The sequence below is a fragment of the Myxine glutinosa genome, chromosome 2 (assembly GCF_964187855.1).
Source record: "Myxine glutinosa chromosome 2, kmMyxGlut1.1, whole genome shotgun sequence".
NCBI lineage: Eukaryota > Metazoa > Chordata > Myxini > Myxiniformes > Myxinidae > Myxine > Myxine glutinosa.
The window spans coordinates 121,782,601-121,806,016 of record NC_136262.1 but is presented as its reverse complement, the minus strand read 5'-3'; the positions used below and the strand labels follow the sequence as shown (position 1 = coordinate 121,806,016).

Here is a 23,416-nt window from a genome sequence, read left to right as displayed (position 1 = left end):
CTACCCCTGCTAATTTCACCCCAAATCCTACACTTTTTTGAAATACCAACTTCTGTCCTGGAAGTCCTCTTGGTCTCCTTGTGTTTTATACCTCTCCCCCCCCCCCTCCCTTCCCATGCCTCATCCACCCAGGCCCTCTCCCTCCCACGCTTCTCCCTGCTCTCAGGTGTTGTGTTTGTGTGCTTCCTTTCCTCTCCCCATCTTGTCTTCCGCTCCCTCTTTTTGTATGCTTTGTTTGTCTGGTTGATTTGTTTGTGGAATAAATGTTAGCTCTTTCACGAGCCTCGATTCAGCATACAAAAAAATAATAATAATAATAATAACGAGAACTGCCACTTTAAAACTGCTGGCAGTGATGACCGGTTTACTCGCACCCACTTTTGATACAACCCCACTTTTGATACAACCCCAATTTCATTGGACATGCTTTGACACAACCCCCTTGGATACAACCCCGACACACACACACACGCACACACCCTCCCCCCACACGCACACCCCTCCAAACACACACACACACACACACACACACACACACACACACACACACACACACACACACGCACACACACACACACACACACACATCCACACACACACACACCCCACCCCCAACACACACACACACATCCACACACACCCCTGCCCCCACCCCCCCACACACATCCCCCGACACACACCCCCACACCCCCCCCCCCCACCCCCACACACACATCTCGTTTTGTCATTTCTGTTCCTCACAATTCTAACTCTCTTTTATACGCACGCATGCATGCACACACACACACACACACACATCCAACCGCCCCTCCTCCACACGCACCCCTCCCCTCCCCACATACACACATATCCACCCACACAGACCTACACTCAAACACCCCACACCACCCCCCCCCCCCACCGCTCCACACACATATACATCCACACACACACACACACACGCGCGCGCACACGCACGCGCACACACACACACACACACACACACACACACACACACACACACACACACACACACACACACACACACACATTCCCCTCCCCCCACATGCACACCCCTCCACACATACACACACACACACACCCCTCCACACATACACACACACATCGAACCCCCCCCCTCCTCCACACACACACACACACCCCAACCCCCCATACACACATATCCACCCACCCACACCCACACACATCCATGAACACATCCCCACGTGCACACACACACATCCAACCCCCCTCATCCACACGCACACCCCAACCCCCCCCCCCCAACATACACCCATATCCACGCCCTCCTCCCCCCCCCCCCCCCCCACACACACACCCACACGCACATCCCCACATGCACACAAACACCCCCAGACCCCCCCCCCCACCACACACCCACCCACCCACATACCCCCACCCCCCCACCCCTAACACACACACACACACACACACACACACACACACGCCAAACCCCTCCCACACACACACACACACACGCACATCCCTCACCCCCCCCCTCCCCCACCCCACACACACATCCACACATGTCAATCCATGCACTGATTGCAGAAAAAGCCATTTTAAAAAGAAAATTAACCTGAAATTGCAGACATAATTATTTATTTTATCTGAGAAGCTAAACGATTCTTCTTCTTCTTTAGTTGCTCACACCTTTATGTCGAATGCGTTTCATGTTTAAAAAAGTCAGAATTTGAGCAAATCTGTTTCATTCGTCTGTTAATAGACCTCATCTATTGAGAAATCTGCAATTGGAATTTTATTTGAGGTTCAAATGACCGCGGGAGATCGCGTTATCGTGACCACGTCCTGGAGGACAAAAGGGTGCGTTATTCTTCTTTAGTACCTCAAACTTTGGGTGAAATGCGATCGATTTTTAAAAGGTCAGAATTTGAACAAATCTGTTTCATTCGTTTGTTAATATGCCTCACCTATTGACAAATCCTCAATTGGAATTTAATTTGAGGTTGAAATGACCACGGGAGATCGCGTGATAGTGATCACGTTCTGGAAGGACAAAACGGTGTGTTTCTTCTTCTTTCAACAATAAAGACTTATAGCTTCGAGACCGTACATCCAATCATCTTGAAATTTTGCACACTTCTTCCGCTTGATGAGAGCTACATTGCATTAAAAATTCAAGTCGATCCATGCAGTGGTTCAAGAGTTACAAGCTTTTAAAAATTTAACTTCCATTATTTATTGCGGCCAAACCATGTGACTTATCAAAACGTCTCAAGTAACGTTGAAACATCCCCCCCCCCATGAGGAACATTTGTGTAAAGTTTCCACTCGATATCTCCACAAATTATGGAGGTGATACCATTTCTAGTTTGAGCTTTAAAACGTCATAACTCTGAAACCATGGGTCGGATGACGTCGTGGTCTTTGACCTTTTTGTTCGTCATGGGTATGCGAATATGCATGCCAAGTTTGGGCTCGATCCGTTCAGCCGTTGCGGAGAAAAAGGGGTTTTTGTGTTTTTTCACGAAAAACAAGATGGCGGCCGAAGCATGTGGCGTTTGACTTCGAAAATTTTTGCATTCTGAGTTTTTTTTAACGAAGCATCTGGGAAAAAAAAATCCCATTTTCAGGGGAGAAAATTTTTTGTTTGATGAATTCTAACCTCTTAACGTTAGCATTTTTAATATACCCGATACACGTCTTTTGTTCCCATTGAAGAGTTCTTTAGAATGATCCATTCCTCAAATTTTTCCATTGAGCCGTTTCAGAGATAGAGGGGAAAAGTTGAATTTGTTTTACAAGATGGCACCCATACCACGTGACCTATGACGTCATAATTAGCATTAAAAGATTATACGAGCCGAGACGATCATTTGATGAAAATTTCCTGTCAATCCGACCAGGGGTTGCTGAGAACACTAATTATGAAGTTTTCGGAGGTGCAAAATAGGGTGGAATAATAATAATAATAATAATAACAATAATAATAATAATAATAATAATAATAATAAGAAAAACTCGAGCAGTAATAATAGGTTACTCTCCATTACATGGACAGTAAACCTAACTAGAACTGCCACTTTAAAACTGCTGGCAGTGATGACCGGTTTACTCGCACCCACTTTTGATACAACCCCACTTTTGATACAACCCCACTTTTGATACAACCCCACTTTTGATACAACCCCACTTTCATTGGACATGAAATGGAGAGTAACCTTGGATCCCCCTTGTCCCCCTTGGATACAACCCCTTGGATACAAGGGATACAATACAACCATGGATACAACCAATACAATACAATACAGGGATACAATACAACCTTGGATACAATACAACCCCTTGGATACAAGTCCCCCTTGGATACAACCCCGACACCGACACACACACACCCTACCCCCACCCACACCCCTCCCCCCAAACACACACCCCCCCACACATACATCCAACCCCCCCTCCTCCACACGCACACCCCAACCCCCCCCCCCCCCAACATACACCCATATCCACCCCCCCACACACCCATATCCACCCCCCCACCCCCCCACACACACGCACATCCCCACACACACACAAACACACACATCCCCACATGCATACACACACACACACATCTCGTTTTGTCATTTCTGTTCCTCACAATTCTATCTCTCTCTTTTATACCCGCACGCGCACACAAACACACATCCAACCGCCCCTCCTCCACATGCACCCCCCAACCCCCCCCCCCACATACACACATATCCACCCCCCACACACCTACACGCAAACAACCCCACATCCCTCCCCCCACATGCACACCCCTCCACACATACACCCCCCAACTCCACATACATACACACACACACCCACCCCCCTCCATACGCACACCCCAATCCCCCCCCCCCCCACACACACACATCCACACACACACATTTCCCCCTCCCCCCACATGCACACCCCTACACACACACACACACACACACACACACACACACACACACACACACACACACACACACACACACACACACACACACACACACACAATTGTACAGTATCGGTTGTTCCTAAACTGAAATAATTTAAAGGATTGTTGTAAATGATGTCAATTTTACAACATCCCATATTCAACTTTATTTAAATTGTAAACCTCAAACATAGTTTCTCCACCTAAAGCAAGAACCTTAACCCGTAAGCAATTGACTAGTTTCCCGACTGCATGGATCATCAGCTGGGCACCGTTCTTCCTCGAGGTTTCAATCCTTTCAGCCCAGGACCTCTCCAAATGGCGGATCCACAACCTCGATCATGGATCCACATCAATTGATGGTAAATCAGTGGATCCACAACCTCAGTTGCGTCCAGGCAGTCAGTCAACCCATCAATGCAACATCACTTATCCCAACTTTACTTGCAATAGGATTTAATGTGTTATCATATATTTATAACTTTCCTTACACACTCTATAATATGATAATATCATTAAATCATTCACATCTTACCCTTAAACACATCAATCGACCAAACAGCATGACCACACCACCTACCTCTGACCACACACTTACACACATCCCCAGACCCCCCCCCCCCCACACACACACCCTCCCCCCACCACACACACAAACACACACCCCACCTCCACACAAACACACACACATTTGCCCCCCCTCCATATGCACACCCCAACCCCCCCCCCCCCCGCACACACACACACACACACACACACACACACACACACACACACACACACACACACACACACACACACACACACACACACACACATATCCACCCCCCACCCACATACACACACACACATTCCCCATCCCCCCACACACACACCCCTCCACACATACACACACGCACACACATCCAACCCCCCCCCCCTCATCCACACGCACACCCCAACCCCCCCCCCCCAACATAAACCCATATCCACCCCCACCCCCCCACACACACGCACATCCCCACATGCATACACACACAAACACACATCCCCAGACCCCCCCCCCCACCCCCCCCCACCACACAAACACCAAACCCCTCCCACACACACACACACACCAAACCCCTCCCACACACACACACACCAAACCCCTCACACACACACACACACCAAACCCCTCACACACACACACACACACCAAACCCCTCCCACACACACACACCCCAAACCCCTCCCACACACACACACCAAACCCCTCCCACACACACACACCAAACCCCTCCCACACACACACCAAACCCTCACACACACACACCAAACCCCTCACACACACACACACAACAAACCCCTCCCACACACACACACACCAAACCCCTCCCACACACACACACACCAAACCCCTCCCACACACACACCAAACCCCTCACACACACACACCAAACCCCTCACACACACACACACAACAAACCCCTCCCACACACACACACACCAAACCCCTCCCACACACACACACACCAAACCCCTCCCACACACACACACACCAAACCCCTCCCACACACACACACACCCCAAACCCCTCACACACACACACCAAACCCCTCACACACACACACAAACACACATCCCCAGACCCCCCCCCCCCCCACACACACACACCCCAAACCCCTCTCACACACACACACACACACCCCCACCCCCCCACACACACACACACACACACACACACACACACACACACACACACACACACACACACACACACACACACACACCAACCAACCCCCCCCCCCCTCCCACACACACGCACATCCCTCACCCTCACCCCCCCCCCCCCCCCCCACACCCACGCACAGATCCACACGTCAATCCATGCACTGATTGCAGAAAAAGCCATTTTAAAAAGAAAATTAACCTGAAATTGCAGAGACAGAATTATTTATTTCATCTGAGAAGCTAAACGATTCTTCTTCTTCTTTAGTATGCTCACAACTTTATGTCGAATGCGATCATGTTTAAAAAAAAGTCAGAATTTTAGCAAATCTGTTTCATTCGTCTGTTAATAGACCTCATCTATTGAGAAATCTGCAATTGGAATTTTATTTGAGGTTCAAATGACCGCGGGAGATCGCGTTATCGTGACCACGTCCTGGAGGACAAAAGGGTGCGTTATTCTTCTTTAGTACCTCAAACTTTGGGTGAAATGCGATCGATTTTAAAAAGGTCAGAATTTGAACAAATCTGTTTCATTCGTTTGTTAATATGCCTCACCTATTGACAAATCCTCAATTTGAATTTAATTTCAGGTTGAAATGACCGCGGGAGATCGCGTGATAGTGATCACGTTTTGGAGGGACAAAACGGTGTGTTTCTTCTTCTTTCAACAATAAAGACTTATAGCTTCGAGACCGTACATCCAATCATTTTGAAATTTTGCACGCTTCTTACGATTGATGAGAGCTACATTGCATTAAAAATTCAAGTCGATCCATGCAGTGGTTCAAGAGTTACAAGCTTTTTAAAATTAAACTTCCATTATTTATTGCAGCCAAACCATGTGACTAATCAAAACGTCTCAAGTAACATTGAAACATCCCCCCATGAGGAACATTTGTGTAAAGTTTCCACTCGATATCTCCACAAATTATGGAGGTGATACCATTTCTAGTTTGAGCTTTAAAACGTCATAACTCTGAAACCATGTGTCGGATGACGTCGTGCTCGGTGACTTTTTTGTTCGTCATGGGTATGCGAATAAGCATGCCAAGTTTGGGCTCGATCCGTTCAGCCGTTGCGGAGAAAAAGGGGTTGTGTTTTTTTCACGAAAAACAAGATGGCGGTCGAACCATGTGACGTATGACCGATAATTTTTGCATTCTGAGTTTTTTTCTAACTAAGCATCTGGGAAAAAAATCCCATTTTCGGGGGAGAAAATTTTTTGTTTGACGAATTCTAACCTCTTTATGTTAGCATTTTTAATATACTCGATACACATGTCTTTTGTTCCCATTGACGAGTTCTTTAGAATGAGCCATTCCTCAAATTTTTCCATTGAGCCGTTTCGGAGATAGAGGGGAAAAGTTGAATTTGTTTTACAAGATGGCGCCCATACCACGTGACCTATGACGTCATAATTAGCATTAAAAAATTCTAGGAGCCGAGACGATAATTTGATGAAAATTTCCTCTCAATCCGACCAGGGGTTGCTGAGAACATTAATTATGAAGTTTTCGGAGGTGCAAAATAGGGCGGAAGAATAATAAGAAAAACTCTAGCAGATTAATAGGTTACTCCATTTCATGGAGAGTAAACCTAATAATTGGCCAAATACAGCATTGGAGTATCAAGAAGAGCCCAAATAGACAATGATGGAGTCATCAGGAGGAACCTGGATAGGATTCGAGTTTCGGATGCCACTCCTCTGCTCTCAAAACCATCCAAGTGAACCTGACAAAAACTATTTGGAAGAATTCACCTCTGCTTAGACAAAGAAAAATAAAGGAGATACAAGGAGAAGAAAATCTTACCAAATGTTGAACTTGCTTCCACAGAATGTACACATGAGCCCACCAACACACACATGAATACACAGGCCCTCAACGTATAATTAAGTTCCTGTTCCGCGAATCACTTTCACGACGTACTTCCGGTTTATGAAAAATAAAGAGAAAGAAATGTTCAAATTTTTTTTATAATCAAATTATTTTGCACAACTTCCAATGCAATGGGAACTTGTTTAAATGAAAACCAACCAAACTTAAACAAGAGATTACAATGACGTCTAAAAACACTCGCATGACCGAATCAAACCATTAGCACAATAACGCCTCTCCAACATAATGGAATAAATCTTATAAACACGAACATAGCCTGGTGTTGGCTTAGCGGTTAGGGTGCCAGCTTGGGATCCTCGGATCCTGGGTTTGAAGGTTTGAATCCCGGTTGATCGATGAATTAACGCCTTGGGGGTTGACTCAGCCTGTCATCCTTCCGAGGTCGGCAAATTGAGTACCAGTTCACTGGTAATTCCCTGTGTCGCAAGAGGCGACTAACAGGGATGGTGGCAGGAAGGGTATCCGGCCGTAAAACATTGCTTCAAAAAAAGGGGACCACGGTGACCGAAAAAGGCCAACCCCCACTCTGCGGGGAAAAATGGCCTCAAAGGTGGTTCTTATAAACACGAACCACAAAAGCATCCTTAACAGAACAAATTCGAGCAAATCAAATAAGCCGAGATGAAAACACATTGTATTAGAGCACGGTGGTTCCATTGGAGTTATGGTATCATAGAAAACAGGCCTATAATCTGGAATGATCAAATCAGTTGGTCGTCGGGATTCGGACCGGACAACAGGGCTGACCCGATGGCTGTAACTATATAGACAGTAAATCCTTAAATATCGTTGGTTTGACCAATCGGGGGTAATCTGTGTACAGATTTCATGATTGCGGGGGTTAATTTCGACCAATCACGGTTTTTGAGCCGAGTTTCAAGTCATCGTTCCATATGGATGGTTACCTTCACCATTGGGAAATAGGGCCAAAAACTATACATTCCAGGATATCTCAAAACGTTGTGGGTGGATTTCGACAAAACTTGGTGGACAGGTTGTGTGTGTGACAAGGAAGAATCGATTCGATTTTGGTGAAGATCTGAATATAGATTCGAATATGAGAAATATTCTTTCATTAATCATCCACTTTCTAAACTCCCCTCTTGCCTCTCCCCTCCAAATCCCCCCCTTGCACCTACACTCCTAAATTCCCCCTTGCCCCTCCACTCCTAAACTCCCCCCTTGCCCCTCCACTCCTAAACTCCCCCCTTGCCCTTCCCCTCCTAAACTCCACCCTTGCCCCTCCCCTCCAAATCCCCCTCCTTGCCCCTCCATTCCTGAACTCTCCCCTTGCCCTTCCCCTTCCTCTCCTAAACTCCCCCCTTGCCCCTCCCCTCCAAATCCCCCCCTTGCCCCTACACTCCTAAACTCCCCCCTTGACCCTCCACTCCTAAACTCCCCCCTTGCCCCTCCCCTCCTAAACTCCCCCCTTACCCCTCCCCTCCTAAACTCCCCCCTCCCCTTCAAAACTCCCCCCCAACTCCTCCCATTCAAATCTCCCCCCATACCATTCCTCTCGAATTCTCCCTCCTCCCCCCTCCTCCTCAAAGCTGCCTCCTCCCCACTTCGTCTCCCTTCTATCTCATACCTCCACCCCCCCCAACCTTCTACTTTCCTCTGCCCCCCCTCAAACAACCCTTCACTGTGCCTCATCCCTTCACCATCAAACCATTCGTCCTCCTCATCCTTCCCTTTCTTGTAACTCTTCTGTAATCTCTGCCACACTATCAACTGCTCTCCCTACCTCCCCCCTCTCATCTTTCATCTTACCCTACTCCTCCCCTGTCCTGTCCTGTACCCGATGCTCCCCCTCTCTCTTCATTAACGGTATGGACCTCAAACATCCGGGGCCTTCGCTCAAACCTGACTGATCTCTCCATTCAGGTTGCTTCTGACAATCCAGACTTGATCTGCTTAACAGAGACTTTCCTCCTTCAAGATGTCTCTGATTCCTTAATATCTCTTCCTGGTTACTCCCTCCTCCGGGATGACAGACCTGAGCCTCGTCCTGGTGGTGGGGTGGCTATCTTTATCAAAAACTCTCTTCCTCACTCTCCTTGCACTGCCCTCTCTCCTCCTCACCGCCAGGAGTACCTCTGGCTACGGCTTCCTCTCCGCTCCCACCTTTTGTTCATATGTGTTCTGTACCGTCCTCCAAACAGTGATGACTCCATTTACATTTCACTGTCTGACAACATGGACCAACTTCTATCCACTCATCCCAACTCTCTCTTCCTCATATGTGGTGACTTCAACTGTCATCATGCCACCTGGTTGGGTGTGGGTTCCTCTCTCACCAGTCATGGCACCTCAGCAAAGGACTTCTGTGACTCACTGGGATTGACACAATCTGTCAATTTCCAGACCCGGATCTCAGCCAATGGAGTATCTTCTCTTCTAGACTTGGTTATGACAAACTTCCCTGCTAATGTCTGCTGCTCTTCTTCTGCTCCAATCGGTTCTTCTGATCATGTGCTTGTCAAAGTGGACATCTCTCTGGCCATTCTCAGAGAGCCTCCAACAGCGTCGACGAGTCTGGCATTTCACTCAGGCCAACTGGGACGGTCTTCAAGCAGCCATCAATCGTCTGGATTGGTCTCCCATCTCCACTGCCTCTGACATCAATTCTTCCTGGGAATTCTTCCAAAGCAAACTGCTCTCTCATGCACAGATTTATCCCATCTCGTCTTCAGTTGTCTTACCCTTCCTCCCGTCCATGGTACACTGAATCTTGTGGTGAGGCAGTTGCCCTGAAACAACTTGCCTTTGCCTCTTGGAAGGCAAATCCAAATGAAGGCAATCCCAGTTCCTTCCACAACGCTCGGAACAAGTGTGTGTCTACCCTCAGGAGTGCCAGGAAGCACTATCTCTCCTCACTCAAGAATGAACTCTCAAACCTGTCTCCTTCCTCCAAATCCTGGTGGCGTCTGGTCAAATCCGTTTCTGGTGTTTGTTCCCCCTCCATCCCCTCCCTTACCTCAAATGGCCACACAGTTGACATCGCACGTGACAAAGCCGAATGCCTCAACTCTGTGTTTGCCTCAAAATCTTTAGTCCCAAACCCATCTCTCTCTGTTCCCACCTTTCCCAGTCGAACCCAACTGCTCCTGGACTCTGTGTCCTTCTCTCCTGACAAGGTGGAGGAGTTTTTGTCTAACCTCGACTCTGATTCTGCAGCTGGACCAGACGGCATCAGCCCACGGGTCCTAAAATCCTGCTCTGCTGCTCTATCTCACCCTCTCTCTGTTCTTTTCACCCTATCTTTTGCTCAAGGTCATCTGCCAGCATCCTGGAAATCAGCAAACATTACCGCTTTACACAAAAAAGGTGCAAAAACAGATCCTTGCAACTACAGACCAATCAGCCTGCTCCCAATTATCAGCAAAGTCATGGAATCCATCATTGCTTCGGATATGAAATCTTTCCTCTTCTCCAATGGCTTGATCTCTGATCATCAATTTGGTTTCAGACCAGGTCACTCGACACTGGACATGCTGCTTCTGCTGTCTCAACAATGGATGGAGGTCCTCAATGCCAAACAGGAAATCAGAGCTGTCTCCCTTGACATATCACGTGCCTCGATACGATACGGTCTCTGCTCACCAAACTCTCCTCCTATGGTATCCATGGAAATCTCCATGCATGGCTTGTGGACTTCCTCTCTGGTCGTAGTCAACGTGTGGCCCTGAATGGATTTCTCTCATCTCCCCTTCCTGTTCAGGCTGGAGTTCCCCAAGGCAGTGTGCTGGGCCCTGTGCTTTTTCTGGTCTTTATCAATGATCTATCCGACTCTCTGGAAAATCCTCTCTATCTCTTTGCTGATGACTCCACTCTCTGCCGCTCCATTCCTCTTCCCTCAGATCGGCAGTCTGCAGCCTCCTCACTCTCTGAAGACCTGGACAAAATCACAGACTGGTCAAACAAGTGGAACATGTCTTTCAATCCTGACAAATCTCACACTCTTACTATGTCTCTCTGTAAAGATCGACTGGACAACCTCCCATCTACTTTCTCAACAATCCTCTCCAAGAAATTCTGTCGCTCAAGCTTTTGGGTCTCACTATCTGCCATGATCTTTCTTGGGAAAACCACATTTCCAAGCTGGCCTCCAAAGCCAGTCGCCGACTGGGCATCCTCCGTCGTGCGAAGTCCTTCCGAGGCACACCTGAGCTCCTCACCACATACAAGGCTTTCATCCGCAGCTCGATGGAATACTGTTCTCCCCTATGGGGCGGTGCTCCTGCCTCACACCTAGCTCGGCTTCACGCTGTTGAAACCAAAGCTTTCAGAATCATTGGAATCTCTCGCGATGAAGCTATCTCTGAGGGCCTTTCACTCACTCACCGCAGGCAGGTAGGTGGTCTTTCTGTCTTCTACTGACTCCTCTCCGGCCTTGCTCCCCCAGCTCTCTCTGTGCTCTGTCCCCCAAATATTCCTACAGGTTGCACAAGATCTGCCAGCAACCCTCTGATGGTTAAACTGCCGAAATCTCGGCTCTCTGCTCACCTTCACTCTTTCATTCCTCTTTTCTCCCGCCTCTGGAACAAACTCCCACACTCCTTTCAATCCCACACCTCCCTCCAGGTCTTTAAAACGGCAGTTCACCACCATCTCCTATCTTCCCCCATCCAAAACCTTGATCTTTTCTACCCCCACTAATTCACCCCAGATCCACCTTGTTTGAAATTCCAACTTCTTTCCTGGAAGTCCTGGCAGTGTCCATATGTTTTATAGCTCTCCCACCCCCCCCCCTTCCCATGCCTCCCCCCCCCCCCCAAAACCCTCTCCCTCCCACAGATCTCTCGATGTCTCCATGTCTCTCGGTCCCTGCTCTCAAATGTTGTGTTTGTGTCCTTCCCCCTCTCTCCCCATCTTGTATACCGCTCCCGATGTTATATGTTTTATGTGTCGGTTTGTCTTTTTGTGATTAATGTTCGCTCTTTCACGAGCCTCGATCTTGTATACAAAAAAAAAAAAAATTTTTTTAAAAAAATCTTTTAATGTTCTTTAAAACCTTAATTTAACTTTAATTTTAATTTAATTTTTAAAGTTTAATTTTTGTAATTTCCAGGTCTTTAAAACAGCTGTTCTCCACCATCTCTTATCTTCCCCCATCCAAAACCTTGATCTTTTCTTCCCCCGTTAAAACACCCCAAAACCCACCTCTTTCAATCCCCAACTTCTTTCCTGAAATTCCTAGAAGTGCTCATTTGCTTTATGAATGAATATGAAATGAATGATCGTTTTGAGGCCATTTTTCCCCGCTAGAGCGAGGGTTAGCCTTGCGGGCCCCATGACAATCATGGTTCCCTGTTTGAGGCAATGTTTTTATGGCCGGATGCCCTTCCTGACGCCAACCGTTGGTCGCCTCTTACGATGCGTGGGGATACGGTGTACCTATTCTAAACCGGGGTACACACCGGGATCATTCATCCCAGCAAGCTTGTACTCATCCCAGCTAGCTTTATACCGTGTATAAACAGTTCATTTGCTTTCTACCGTGTTTAGCCAGACAGAAGCCAAACAGTTCAATCCTGGTTTCATCAGACCACAGAATCTTGTTTCTCACAGTCTGAGAGTCCTTTAGGTGCTATTTTGCAAACTCCTAGAGGGCTTTCATGTGTCTTTCACCGAGGAGAGGCTTCCGTCTGGCCACTCTGCCATAAATCCCAGATCGGTGGAGTGTTGCAGTGATGGTCGTCCTTCTGGAAGTTTCTCCCATCTCCGCACAGGATCTCTGGAGCTCAACCAGAGTGACCATCGGGTTCTTGGTCACCTCTCTTACCAAGGCCCTTCTCCCCTGATTGGTCAGTTTGCCGGGCGGCCAGCTCTAGGAAGAGTCCTGGTTGTTCCAAACTTCTTCCATTTAAGAATTATGGAGGCCACTGTGCTCTTGGGAACCTTCAATGCAGCAGAGATTTTTTTGTAGGCTTCCCCAGATGTGTGCCTCGACACAATCCTGTCTCTGAACTCTGCAGGCAGTTCCTTCGACCTCATGGCTTTGTTTTTGCTCTGATATGCATTGTCAGCTGTGAGACCTTAGATAGACAGGTGTGTGCCTTTCCATCACGAGTCGTCGGGGGGGGGGGGGGGGGGTGTGAGGGGGGGCGGAGTCTAATCTCTGTTCAGAAATGTTCGGATGACTTTGGGGTTTACTTGCCGATTGGCAAATGTGCTGGGTTTCTGTCGGGATTTTATGGCTGTTGCAATAGCAGGATGAAATAAAAACGAAGGGAAAAATCACAGGGGCAATTACACACTGGGGGTTATCCTTAAACCCTACCCAATTAGCATAGCTCCACCCCTTGTATGGAGACATGTCGTGGATTCCCTAATCCCTTTCTCAGGAAAAAGCACCTCCTCAACTCGGACACTGTACAAGAGGTTTATTAAGGGATAAGGATAACATGCATGGGAGAAAATGGGCGCTCAAGCAAGTAGCACCATTTTGGTTCTCACACAGCCAGCACCAGCATCATCTCAATTTGTTCCAGCTCGTATTCGGTAATATACTTCAAGGATCAAAGGAAAACTCAAAATAAACATCATCCCAGTTTTTCAGACTGGGGCTTGAGAGAAAGGCAAGCAAGGAACTCAAAGGAAGGAATGTTGACAAGGTCAACCAAGGATGTTTTTCCCCAGCTTCTCAAAACCAGACAGTCAGACGCTAGTGAGCCAAATGGGTCATATTGCCCCCCATTAGCCTGAGATTCGAATGAAATCCCTTAGACACATATACGATCTTATTCTATACAAATTCCCTACTTATGTACATCGAGATGGCTTCTTCTTCACGTCATACGGCCCCTACTAAAACCTACACATTCTGAACTTTCCTAAGGTATTTCATGCCCACCCCCCACAAACGTAACAAACCGTTTTCTTCAGCACACCACAGAGCATTAACTTTTTCTTTCAAATCATTTTTCCCATTATCCAGTTACCTTTCACTTCAATTAATTCTCAGTTATGTTGCTACCGCTACAATTCATATTTCAGAGCACAGAATCTTACCGTCTGAGTCTTCATTGGTGGGAGTGACCTGTCGTTTCTGGGGAACAGCAGCACAGGGCAAAGTAGACGAAGAGGGAGAGGAGCAACAGTAAAGTGAAAAAGTTGAAGGAAGGAGATGGAATAATGCAGAGGAGAGAGATAGAGAGATGGGATGGAGAGGCGGTGGGAGAAAGAGAGGAGGTGGGGGAGGAGAGACCAGGAGAGAGGGGGTGGGGGGGGATAGAGGGAGAGTGGATGAGGAGAGAGGGTGAGGAGAGAGGATGAGGGGTGAGGGGAGGGTGAGAGAGGAAGAAGGGATGGGCAAGAGAGGGAGGGAGAGGGGTGGAGAGAGAAAGGGAGAGGAGTGGGGGGATAGAGAGGGAGAGGGGTGGGGGGGAGGATATAGAGGGAGGGGTTGGAGGAGGTGGAGAGAGACCGAGCGGGGTAGAGAGAGCGCGAGGGGTGGGAGGAGAGAGGCAGAGGGAGTGAGGAGAGGGGATTTGGAAAGAGAGGGAGAGGGAGAGGAAGTGAGCAAAGAGAGGAAGAGGGAGAGGAAGTGAGCAAAGAGAGGAAGAGGGAGTGGGGGAGAGAGATGAAGAGGGAGTGGGGGAGAGAGATGAAGAGGGAGTGGGGGAGAGAGATGAAGAGGGAGTGGGGGAGAGAGAGGGGAGGGAGGGGGAGGAGAGAGAGGGGAGGGAGGGGGGGAAGAGAGAGGAAGAGGGAGAGGGCGTGGGGGAGAGAAAGAGAATGATGGGAGAGGGAGTGTGGGAGAGAGAGGCAGAGGGTGTGTGGGAGAGAGAGGAAGAGGGAGTGGGAAAGAGGAGGAATGGAGTAGGGGGTGAGGGGGTGGGGGAGTGTGGGAGAGGGAGGGAGAGGAAGTGAGAGGGAGTGAGAGGGAGAGGGAGGGAGAGCACGAGGGGTGGGAGGAGGGAAGCAGAGGGAGTGAGGAGAGGGGATATGGAAAGAGAGGGAGAGGGAGAGGGAGAGGGAGTGAGCAAAGAGAGGAAGAAGAGGGAGTGGGGGAGAGAGAGGAAGAGGGAGTGTGGGAGAGAGAGGAAGAGGGAGTGGGGAAAAGAGGGGGGATGGAGTGGGGGAGAGAGAGGAAGAGGGAGAGGGAGAGGGGGAGAGAAAGGGAATGGGAGAGGGGGTGGGGGAGAGGGAGTGAGGGAGAGGGAGGGAGAGGGAAGGAGGGAGAGGGAGTGGGGGAGAGAGGGAGTGGAGGAGAGAGCAAAGGGATGGTCGAGAGCAAAGGGATGGGAGAGAGAGAGAAACGTGGTGGTAGAGAGAAAGGGGGTGGTCGAGAGAAAGGGGTGGTCGAGAGAAAGGGGTGGTAGAGAGAAATGGGTGGTAGAGAGAAATGGGTGGTAGAGAGAAATGGGTGGTAGAGAGAAATGGGTGGTCGAGAGAAATGGGTGGTAGAGAGAAAGGGGTGGTAGAGAGAAGGGGGTGGTGGAGAGAAATGGGTGGAAGAAAGAAAGGCGTGGAAGAGAGAAATGGGTGGCAGAGAGAAATAGGTGGTAGAGAGAAACGGGGTGGTAGAGAGAAACGGGGTGGTAGAGAGAAACGGGGTGGTAGAGAGAAAGTGGGTGGTAGAGAGAAAGGGGATGGTAGAGAGAAAGGGGTGGTCGAGAGAAAGGGGTGGTCGAGAGAAAGGGGTGGTCGAGAGAAAGGGGTGGCAGAGAGAAATGGGTGGTAGAGAGAAATGGGTGGTAGAAAGAAAGGCATGGAAGAGAGAAATGCGTGGTAGGGAGAAAGGGGTGGTAGAGAGAAAGGGGTGGTAGAGAGAAAGGGGTGGTCGAGAGAAAGGGGTGGTCGAGAGAAAGGGGTGGTGGAGAGAGAAACACAGAGAGCGTGCATTAGAAAGGTGCCCTGACCCTGACACTGTTGTGCCCCTTGTTCAATTATATTGTAAACCAATAGTTTCACAGAAACAAATTCCATCTCATGATTTTATGATGGAGAAATGTTTGTTTTTCCATCTGCAGCTTTACTTATACAGAGGAAAAGCAAAGGAAATGGAATGCGATACAAAAAATACAACGCAAGATGAGGTTATGATTTTGTTAAATGCGTGAAGAGCAACAAAGTCAGGAAGTATCGACATCAAGAGTGAAACATGGGAAGACCCAAATGAAAGAGTCCATTGAGGCAAGAAAACCCAGGTGTAAATACCTTGAAAACATGAAATGTGTTTGAAGAGAGGATGAAGAGAAAGATAATTCACCTTTCCAGATCGATCCATCACATCGAATCTGAAACTCGGAGGAGCTAAACCACTTGAAGGTTTATCTGTGAAAAAAGGGAACGATCCAACACCAATCAAAAGACGTCAATCATACAACAATTACACAAACAATCCGAACAGTTGTATAACTGGGGAATTCTAGAACACGATACTGCGCACAGTGTTCAAGTACTCGTATGTACAGTCACGTGAAAAAGTAAGTACACCCCATGTAAAGTTTAGACTTTTTCAACATATTTCAACATACAGGTATTTGGTCTTCATTTCAACAATATTGATAGATAAAGGTGATATAATATTACAAATATCATGAAACATTTACATTTTGTAGTCCATTGTATAACTTAAATAAACATGAATGCAAATTTCGCATGTGGAAAAAGTAAGTACACCCTTGGCTCTAATAGGTGGTATTTCCCCCTTTGGCAGAAACAACCTCAAGTAGGCGTTTCTTATAACTGTCTACCAGTCTCTGACATCGACTGGGAGAAATTTTTGTCCACTCCTCCATGCATATTTCTTTCAGCTGTGTGATGTTTGAGGGGTTTCTTGCATGCACAGCTCGTTTCAAATCCCCCCACACATCTCGATGGGATTTAGATCCGGGCTTTGACATGGCCATTCCAGAACCCTCCATTTCTTTCTTTTCAGCCATTCCTTGGTGGATTTACTGGTATGTTTAGGGTCATTGTCATGTTGCAAGGTCCACCTTCGGTTGAGCTTCAACTTTCTGACAGATGGCCTCACATTATCCTCAAGCACCCTCTGGTACAATGAAGAATTCATAGTGGATTCTATGATGGTGAGCTGCCCAGGCCCTGATGCAGCAAAGCTGCCCCAAACCATAATATTTCCACCACCATGCTTTACAGTTGGTATCAGGTTCTTGTGGTCAAATGCTGTCTTTGGTTTTCACCAAACATGTCTTCTGGTACTGTGGCCAAATAGCTCTACCTTTGACTCATCTGTCCAGAGCACATTGTTCCAGAAGTGCTGGTCTTTGCCTTGGTGTTCATTGGCAAACTTTAGTCTTGCCCTGATGTTCTTTCAGAACAGCAAAGGTTTCCTCCTGGCACACCTCCCAAGTCGATCAAATTTGTGCAGCCTCTTTCTAATGGTACACTCGTGCACTTTGACATCAACAGTGGCAAGAGCTACCTGTAGGTCCCGTGATGACATTCTGGGGTTCTTCGAGACTTCTTTCAGCATCTTGCGGTCTGCTCTCGGGCTGAACTTGCTGGGGCGGCCTGGCCTGAACAAGTTGGCAGTTGTTTGGAATCTTCTCCACTTGTAGATGATCTTCCGGACAGTCGAATGATTGATTTCAAATTGTTTGGAGATCTTTTTAAATCCCTTCCCAGACTCGTAGGCATCTTTAACCTTTCTGAAGGCCTCAGAGAGCTCTTTTGATCGAGGCATGGTGACGCCACACACTTCAACAACAAAGAGCAAACCAAGCTAAATGTCTGAGGTTTAAATAAGACAGGTTCCTCCAAGATCCTCTCTAACGATGTTCTAATCATATGCACCTGAGCTGGTGCACCTGATTCTAATTTTAGTTATTTGAAGTAGTGATAAATGTAGGGGTGTACTTACTATTTCCACATTCGAAATTTGCATTTATGTTTATTTAAATTACACAATGGACTACAAAATGTAAATGTTTCATGACATTTGTTATATTATATCACCTTTATCTATCAATATTGTTGAAATGAAGATCAAATAGCTGTATGTTGAAATATGTTGAAAAAGTCAAAACTTCTACACGGGGTGTACTTACTTTTTCACATGACTGTAGGTGCAGAGTGCATGGCTGGTGAGGTGTGTGTCATAAGGAACAAAGGAAAAACCACAGAGGCAATTTATATACAGGGAATTACCCTTATGCCATACCGAATTAACATGGATCCACCCCTCTCATGGACAATTATACAACCTTACGCGACATCCGGTCTGACGGATTACCGACCTTGTCATTTTTTTTACATGGGTGTTTCTTCTTCTTCATGATAGTCAGATCACACTACCCTATACAATTCTATCTGGCCCTAAAGTATTTCATTGGTACCCCCCCACAAACATAACAATATAAAGGGAGGGACGCTTTGCACCTCCCTTTGATCCCGCAGCTGAATATGACCAACCAACAAATCGAGATTAGAAACAAGTTCAACTCGAAGTGTGGGACATGGTTATGAGCTACCCTCACAGCATGTGCACAAAAACATCACCTGGAAACATGTGCCCCAAAAGCACCACCAACTTACCAGGGAACATGTACACCAAAAACACCACCTGAAACATTTGCCCTAAATAAACCACCAGGAAACATGAGCCCTAAATAAACCACCAGGAAACATGAGCCCTAAAAACACTATCAGGGAACATGTGCCCTAAAAATACTACTACCTTACCAGGGACCAAGTACCCTAAAAACACCATCAGGGACATTGTGCACGAAAAACACCACCAGGGACCATGTACCCTAAAAACAACACGAGGGACATTGTGCACTAAAAACACCACCAGGGACATTGTGCACTAAAAACACCACCAGGGACCATGTATCCTAAAAACACCACCAGGGACATTGTGCACTAAAAACACTACCAATATACCAGGAACCATGTACCCTAAAAGCACCACGAGAGACCGTGTACCCTAAAAGCACCACCAGGGACCATGTGCACTAAAAACACCACCAGGGACCATGTGTAATAAAAACATCACTTGCTTACCATGGAACAGATGCACTGCATCATCACTCAATCTCAACCCAATTTATCGATACCTTAGTACAGGTGTTTGCATACATACATCAAGTCATTATAAACCAGAACACCACTCTTCGACATTGCGAGATCTACCTCAGCCCATATTATTACATTGTATATACTTGTTCCAAGTTTGATTTAAAACTCTTCAGCTGTTCTCAAGCATCACACTTTTACCTGGCATGACCTCAGACCTTTGACGCCGAAATCAAATCAGTTCATCTTTTCATCATAATATATACGGTACTTGTATCAAGTTTGGTTTTTTATTTTTTATTTTTTTTATACAAGATCAAGGCTCATGTAAGCTGAGCTAGGTGTGAGGCAGGAGCACCAGCACAGAGGGGAGAGCAGTATTCCAGTGAGCTGTGGATGAAAGCCTTGTATGTGGTGAGGAGCTCAGGTGTGCCAAGGAAGGACTTCGCATGACGGAGGATGCCCAGTCGGCGACTGGCTTTGGAGGCCAGCTTGGAAATGTGGTTTTCCCAGGAAAGATCATGGCAGATATAGTGAGACCCAAAAGCTTGAGTGACAGAACTTCTTCAAGAGGATTGTTGAGAAAGTAGATGGGAGGGTTGTCCAGATGGTCTTTTCGGAAAGACAAAGTCTGGTGTTGGCTTAGCGGTTAGGGTGCCGGCTTGGGATCCTAGGATCCTGGGTTCGAATCCCAGTCGATTGCTGAATTAACACCAGGGGGGTTGACTCAGCCTGTCATCCTTCTGAGGTCGGCAAATTGAGTACCAGGTCACTGGGATGAATGATCCCGGTGTGTACCCCGAGTTAGAATAGGTACACTGTATCCCTGCACGTTGTAAGAGGTGACTGAGGGTTGGCGTCAGGAAGGGCATCCGGCCATAAAAACATTGCCTCAAAAAGGGAACCATGATTGTCATGGGGCCCGCAAGGCTGACCCCCACTCTAGTGGGGAAAATGGCCCTAAAACGATCATTCATTCATTCAAAGTGAGAGTGTGAGATTTGTCAGAATTGAAGGACATGTTCCACTTCTTTGACCAGTTTGTGATTTTTGTCCAGGACTGCAGAGAGTGAGGAGGATGCTGCTGCCGATATGAGGGTTGGGATATGGAGCGGCAGAGAGTGGAGTCAACAGCAAAGAGATAGAGGATTTTCCAGAGTCGGAGAGATCATTAATGAAGACCCAAAAAAAAGCACAGGACCCAGAACACTGCCTTGAGGAACTCCAGCCTGAATAGGAAGGGGAGAAGAGAGAATTTCAATGAGGGTCACACGTTGACTACGACCAGAGAGGAAGTCTGCAAGCCATGCTTGGTTTCCATGGATACCATGGGAGGAGAGTTTGGTGAGCAGAGCGGGGTGCCAGACCGTATCGAAGGCATGAGATATGTGAAGGGAGATGGCTCTGATTTCCTGTTTGGCATTGAGGACCTCCGCAACCGTGATAAGTTAGCACAATAACGCAATTTTCACCTAATGGGACCTCTGACATTTGACTTCTTGATCGCATAATGCAATCCATTTATCTTTACATCATTATGCATACTTGCAGCAAATGTGACTTGGTTCCTTTAAGCCATTTCGTTATCGCAGTAACAAAAACCAATTACAAAAACCGACCTTTGATTTGACCGCAATGCAGATATCTAATCAGTTCATTTCTGCATCAAAATATTGTACAATTATACCAACTTTGGTCAAAACCCGATCATTGGTTCACCAAGTTTTTTTTTGTTTTTTTTTAAACTAAAGATGACCTTTCACCTCTTGACCCAAAAATCTAATCAGTTCATCTTTACATCATTATACATACCTGCACCAAGTTTGACTTGGATCCCTTCAGCTGTTCTCAAAGCTATCAAGGTAACGAAAACCTATCACGGACGGATACACGCACGCACGGATGGACGAACCGACGGACGGACACACGGACGGACGCACGCACGGATGGACGAACCGACGGACGGACGCATGGACGGACGCACGCACGGATGGACGGACGCACGGATGGACGGACGCACGGATGGACGGACGCACGGATGGACGGACAGACGCACGCACGGATGGACGGACGGACGCACGGACGGACCGACGCATGCACGGATGGACGGACGCACGGATGGACGGACGGACGCACGCACGCACGGACGGACGCACGCACAGACAACCCGAAAACATAACGCCTCTGGAGACTTCATAGGTGGAGGCATAAAAACAGATGTTCACATTTTAACATCTTGGAGAACCTCAATGTGATCATCAGAAATAAATAAATGTATAAAGATCATGTTGGAGATTGTGAGATGGAAATGATGAATCCGCAATCAGAACATCGAAAGTGTTGAAAAATACAACAAATGACTCTGTGCAGGAAACAAACAGAACCGTCGGCTCCAGCTGATGATATCCATTGGGATTGGGATGAGAAGGTTAGTACAAAACGAGGTCCGTACGGTCCATTCACGGGTCACAATCCGGAGGGTGTGAGCAAGAAGGTCCAAACAAGTTAAACGGTCAAGATTCTGTTCCTACAAACGACACGATGTAATAAGCAGGTGTCGCCGATCGTGCCTTCGGTAACCAACACTGTTACAGGTGAAATTGTGCCGCTTTGAAGCGCGCCTTCCCATTCTTATGACGCCGAAGGCCTCTAACGTAACAGGCCGCACACATAGCAACCATAGACAGCCCCTGCAAAATAGATCATTTCACAAAAAAATTAACTATTCACAGATTTATTCAAATGCCAATGATTTCACCGAACGCCCAAAACACACCAGACGCTTCACTTCCCGCTTGTCGGCACTCACCCTCAGCACTGGTCCACTCGGCCATTTTGGGAACGCTGGGGATCTTCTTCATTGCCTTCCGCAGTCCGCTACTTTTCCACCAAATCCATGTCGCGAACACCGAACGCTTTGCGTGCAACGTTACAATACTATTTGCCACTTTATATTCCATTTACGATATTATGTACATTATAGACAGAAGGAAAACGTAATGGTGGAAAATATGAATGACGCTGGTAATCCTTTGCCGATGTGGCTTTCATCTTCTACACCGCCCCGACCACACTCTGGTATTAATGAAACATCGTATTAAATTACACACCAAATATTTGTCGACTGATTACAAAAATAAGAGTAAATAAAACAACAGTTTTAATTGTTTATTTACTTGCTGAATGCTGATATATGAAACATTTTGCGTCATTGAATTCCTCAATATGTCAATTAAACCTCAATACGGAGCAACCCACTGCGATCCTAAAACCCACAACGGCTTCCATAATCCACTCTGGGTCCCATAACCCACTGCGGTCCTACAACCCACTGTGGGTCCCGTAACCCACTGTGGATCCCCGAAACCACTACGGGTCCCATAACCCACTGCGGTCCCATAACCCACTAAGGGTCCCATAACCCACTGCTGTCCTGTAAGCCACTACGGTTCCAACAACCCACTGTGGTCCGATAACCCACTATGTATCCTCTAACCCACTGTGGTCCAAAAATAACCCACTGAGGGTCCCCGAACCCACTATGGGTCTCTCAACTCACTGCAGGTCCCATTACCCACTACTGGTCCCAAAACCTACTGTGGTCCTATAACCAACGACAGCTCTTATATCCTACTATGGGTCCCATAACCCACTACGGGTCCTATACAATCCACTACAGTCCTATAACACACTGCGGTCTATTTAACCGACTGTGGTCCTATAACCCACTACGATTCTTGCAACCCACTGTGGGTCCTATAACCCACTGCAGTCCTATAACCCACTACGAGTCCGTTAAACCCAATCCGGGTCCTATAACCCATTGCATGTCCCCTAACCGAGTACCGTGGCTCCTATAACCCACTGTGGGTCCTATAACCCACAGCACAGGTCCCCTATCCCACTGCGGGTGCCATGACCC

General features: G+C 47.4%; 1 protein-coding gene across 4 annotated transcripts in view; it reads right to left on the bottom strand.

The window, feature by feature from the left end:
- Positions 1–22,536, bottom strand: part of LOC137421311 (ran-binding protein 3) — a 96,402-nt gene extending 73,866 nt beyond the window's left edge. Inside the window, exons 1-3 of one of the 4 annotated variants that reach the window (XM_078771601.1) lie at positions 22,304–22,536; positions 16,721–16,785; positions 14,448–14,554 (exon numbers count right to left, since the gene is read on the bottom strand). Coding sequence is in view for 3 of the 4 variants with exons in the window: in XM_078771603.1 (XP_078627729.1) it covers positions 14,508–14,532 (25 nt within the window). In the remaining variant the exon portion in view is untranslated. Of the gene's footprint in view, positions 1–14,399; positions 14,555–16,668; positions 16,786–22,303 lie in introns of all 4 variants that reach the window. The other 3 variants (XM_078771600.1, XM_078771603.1, XM_078771604.1) reach the window with 3 other exon arrangements.
- Between the last annotated feature and the right edge of the window lie 880 nt (positions 22,537–23,416).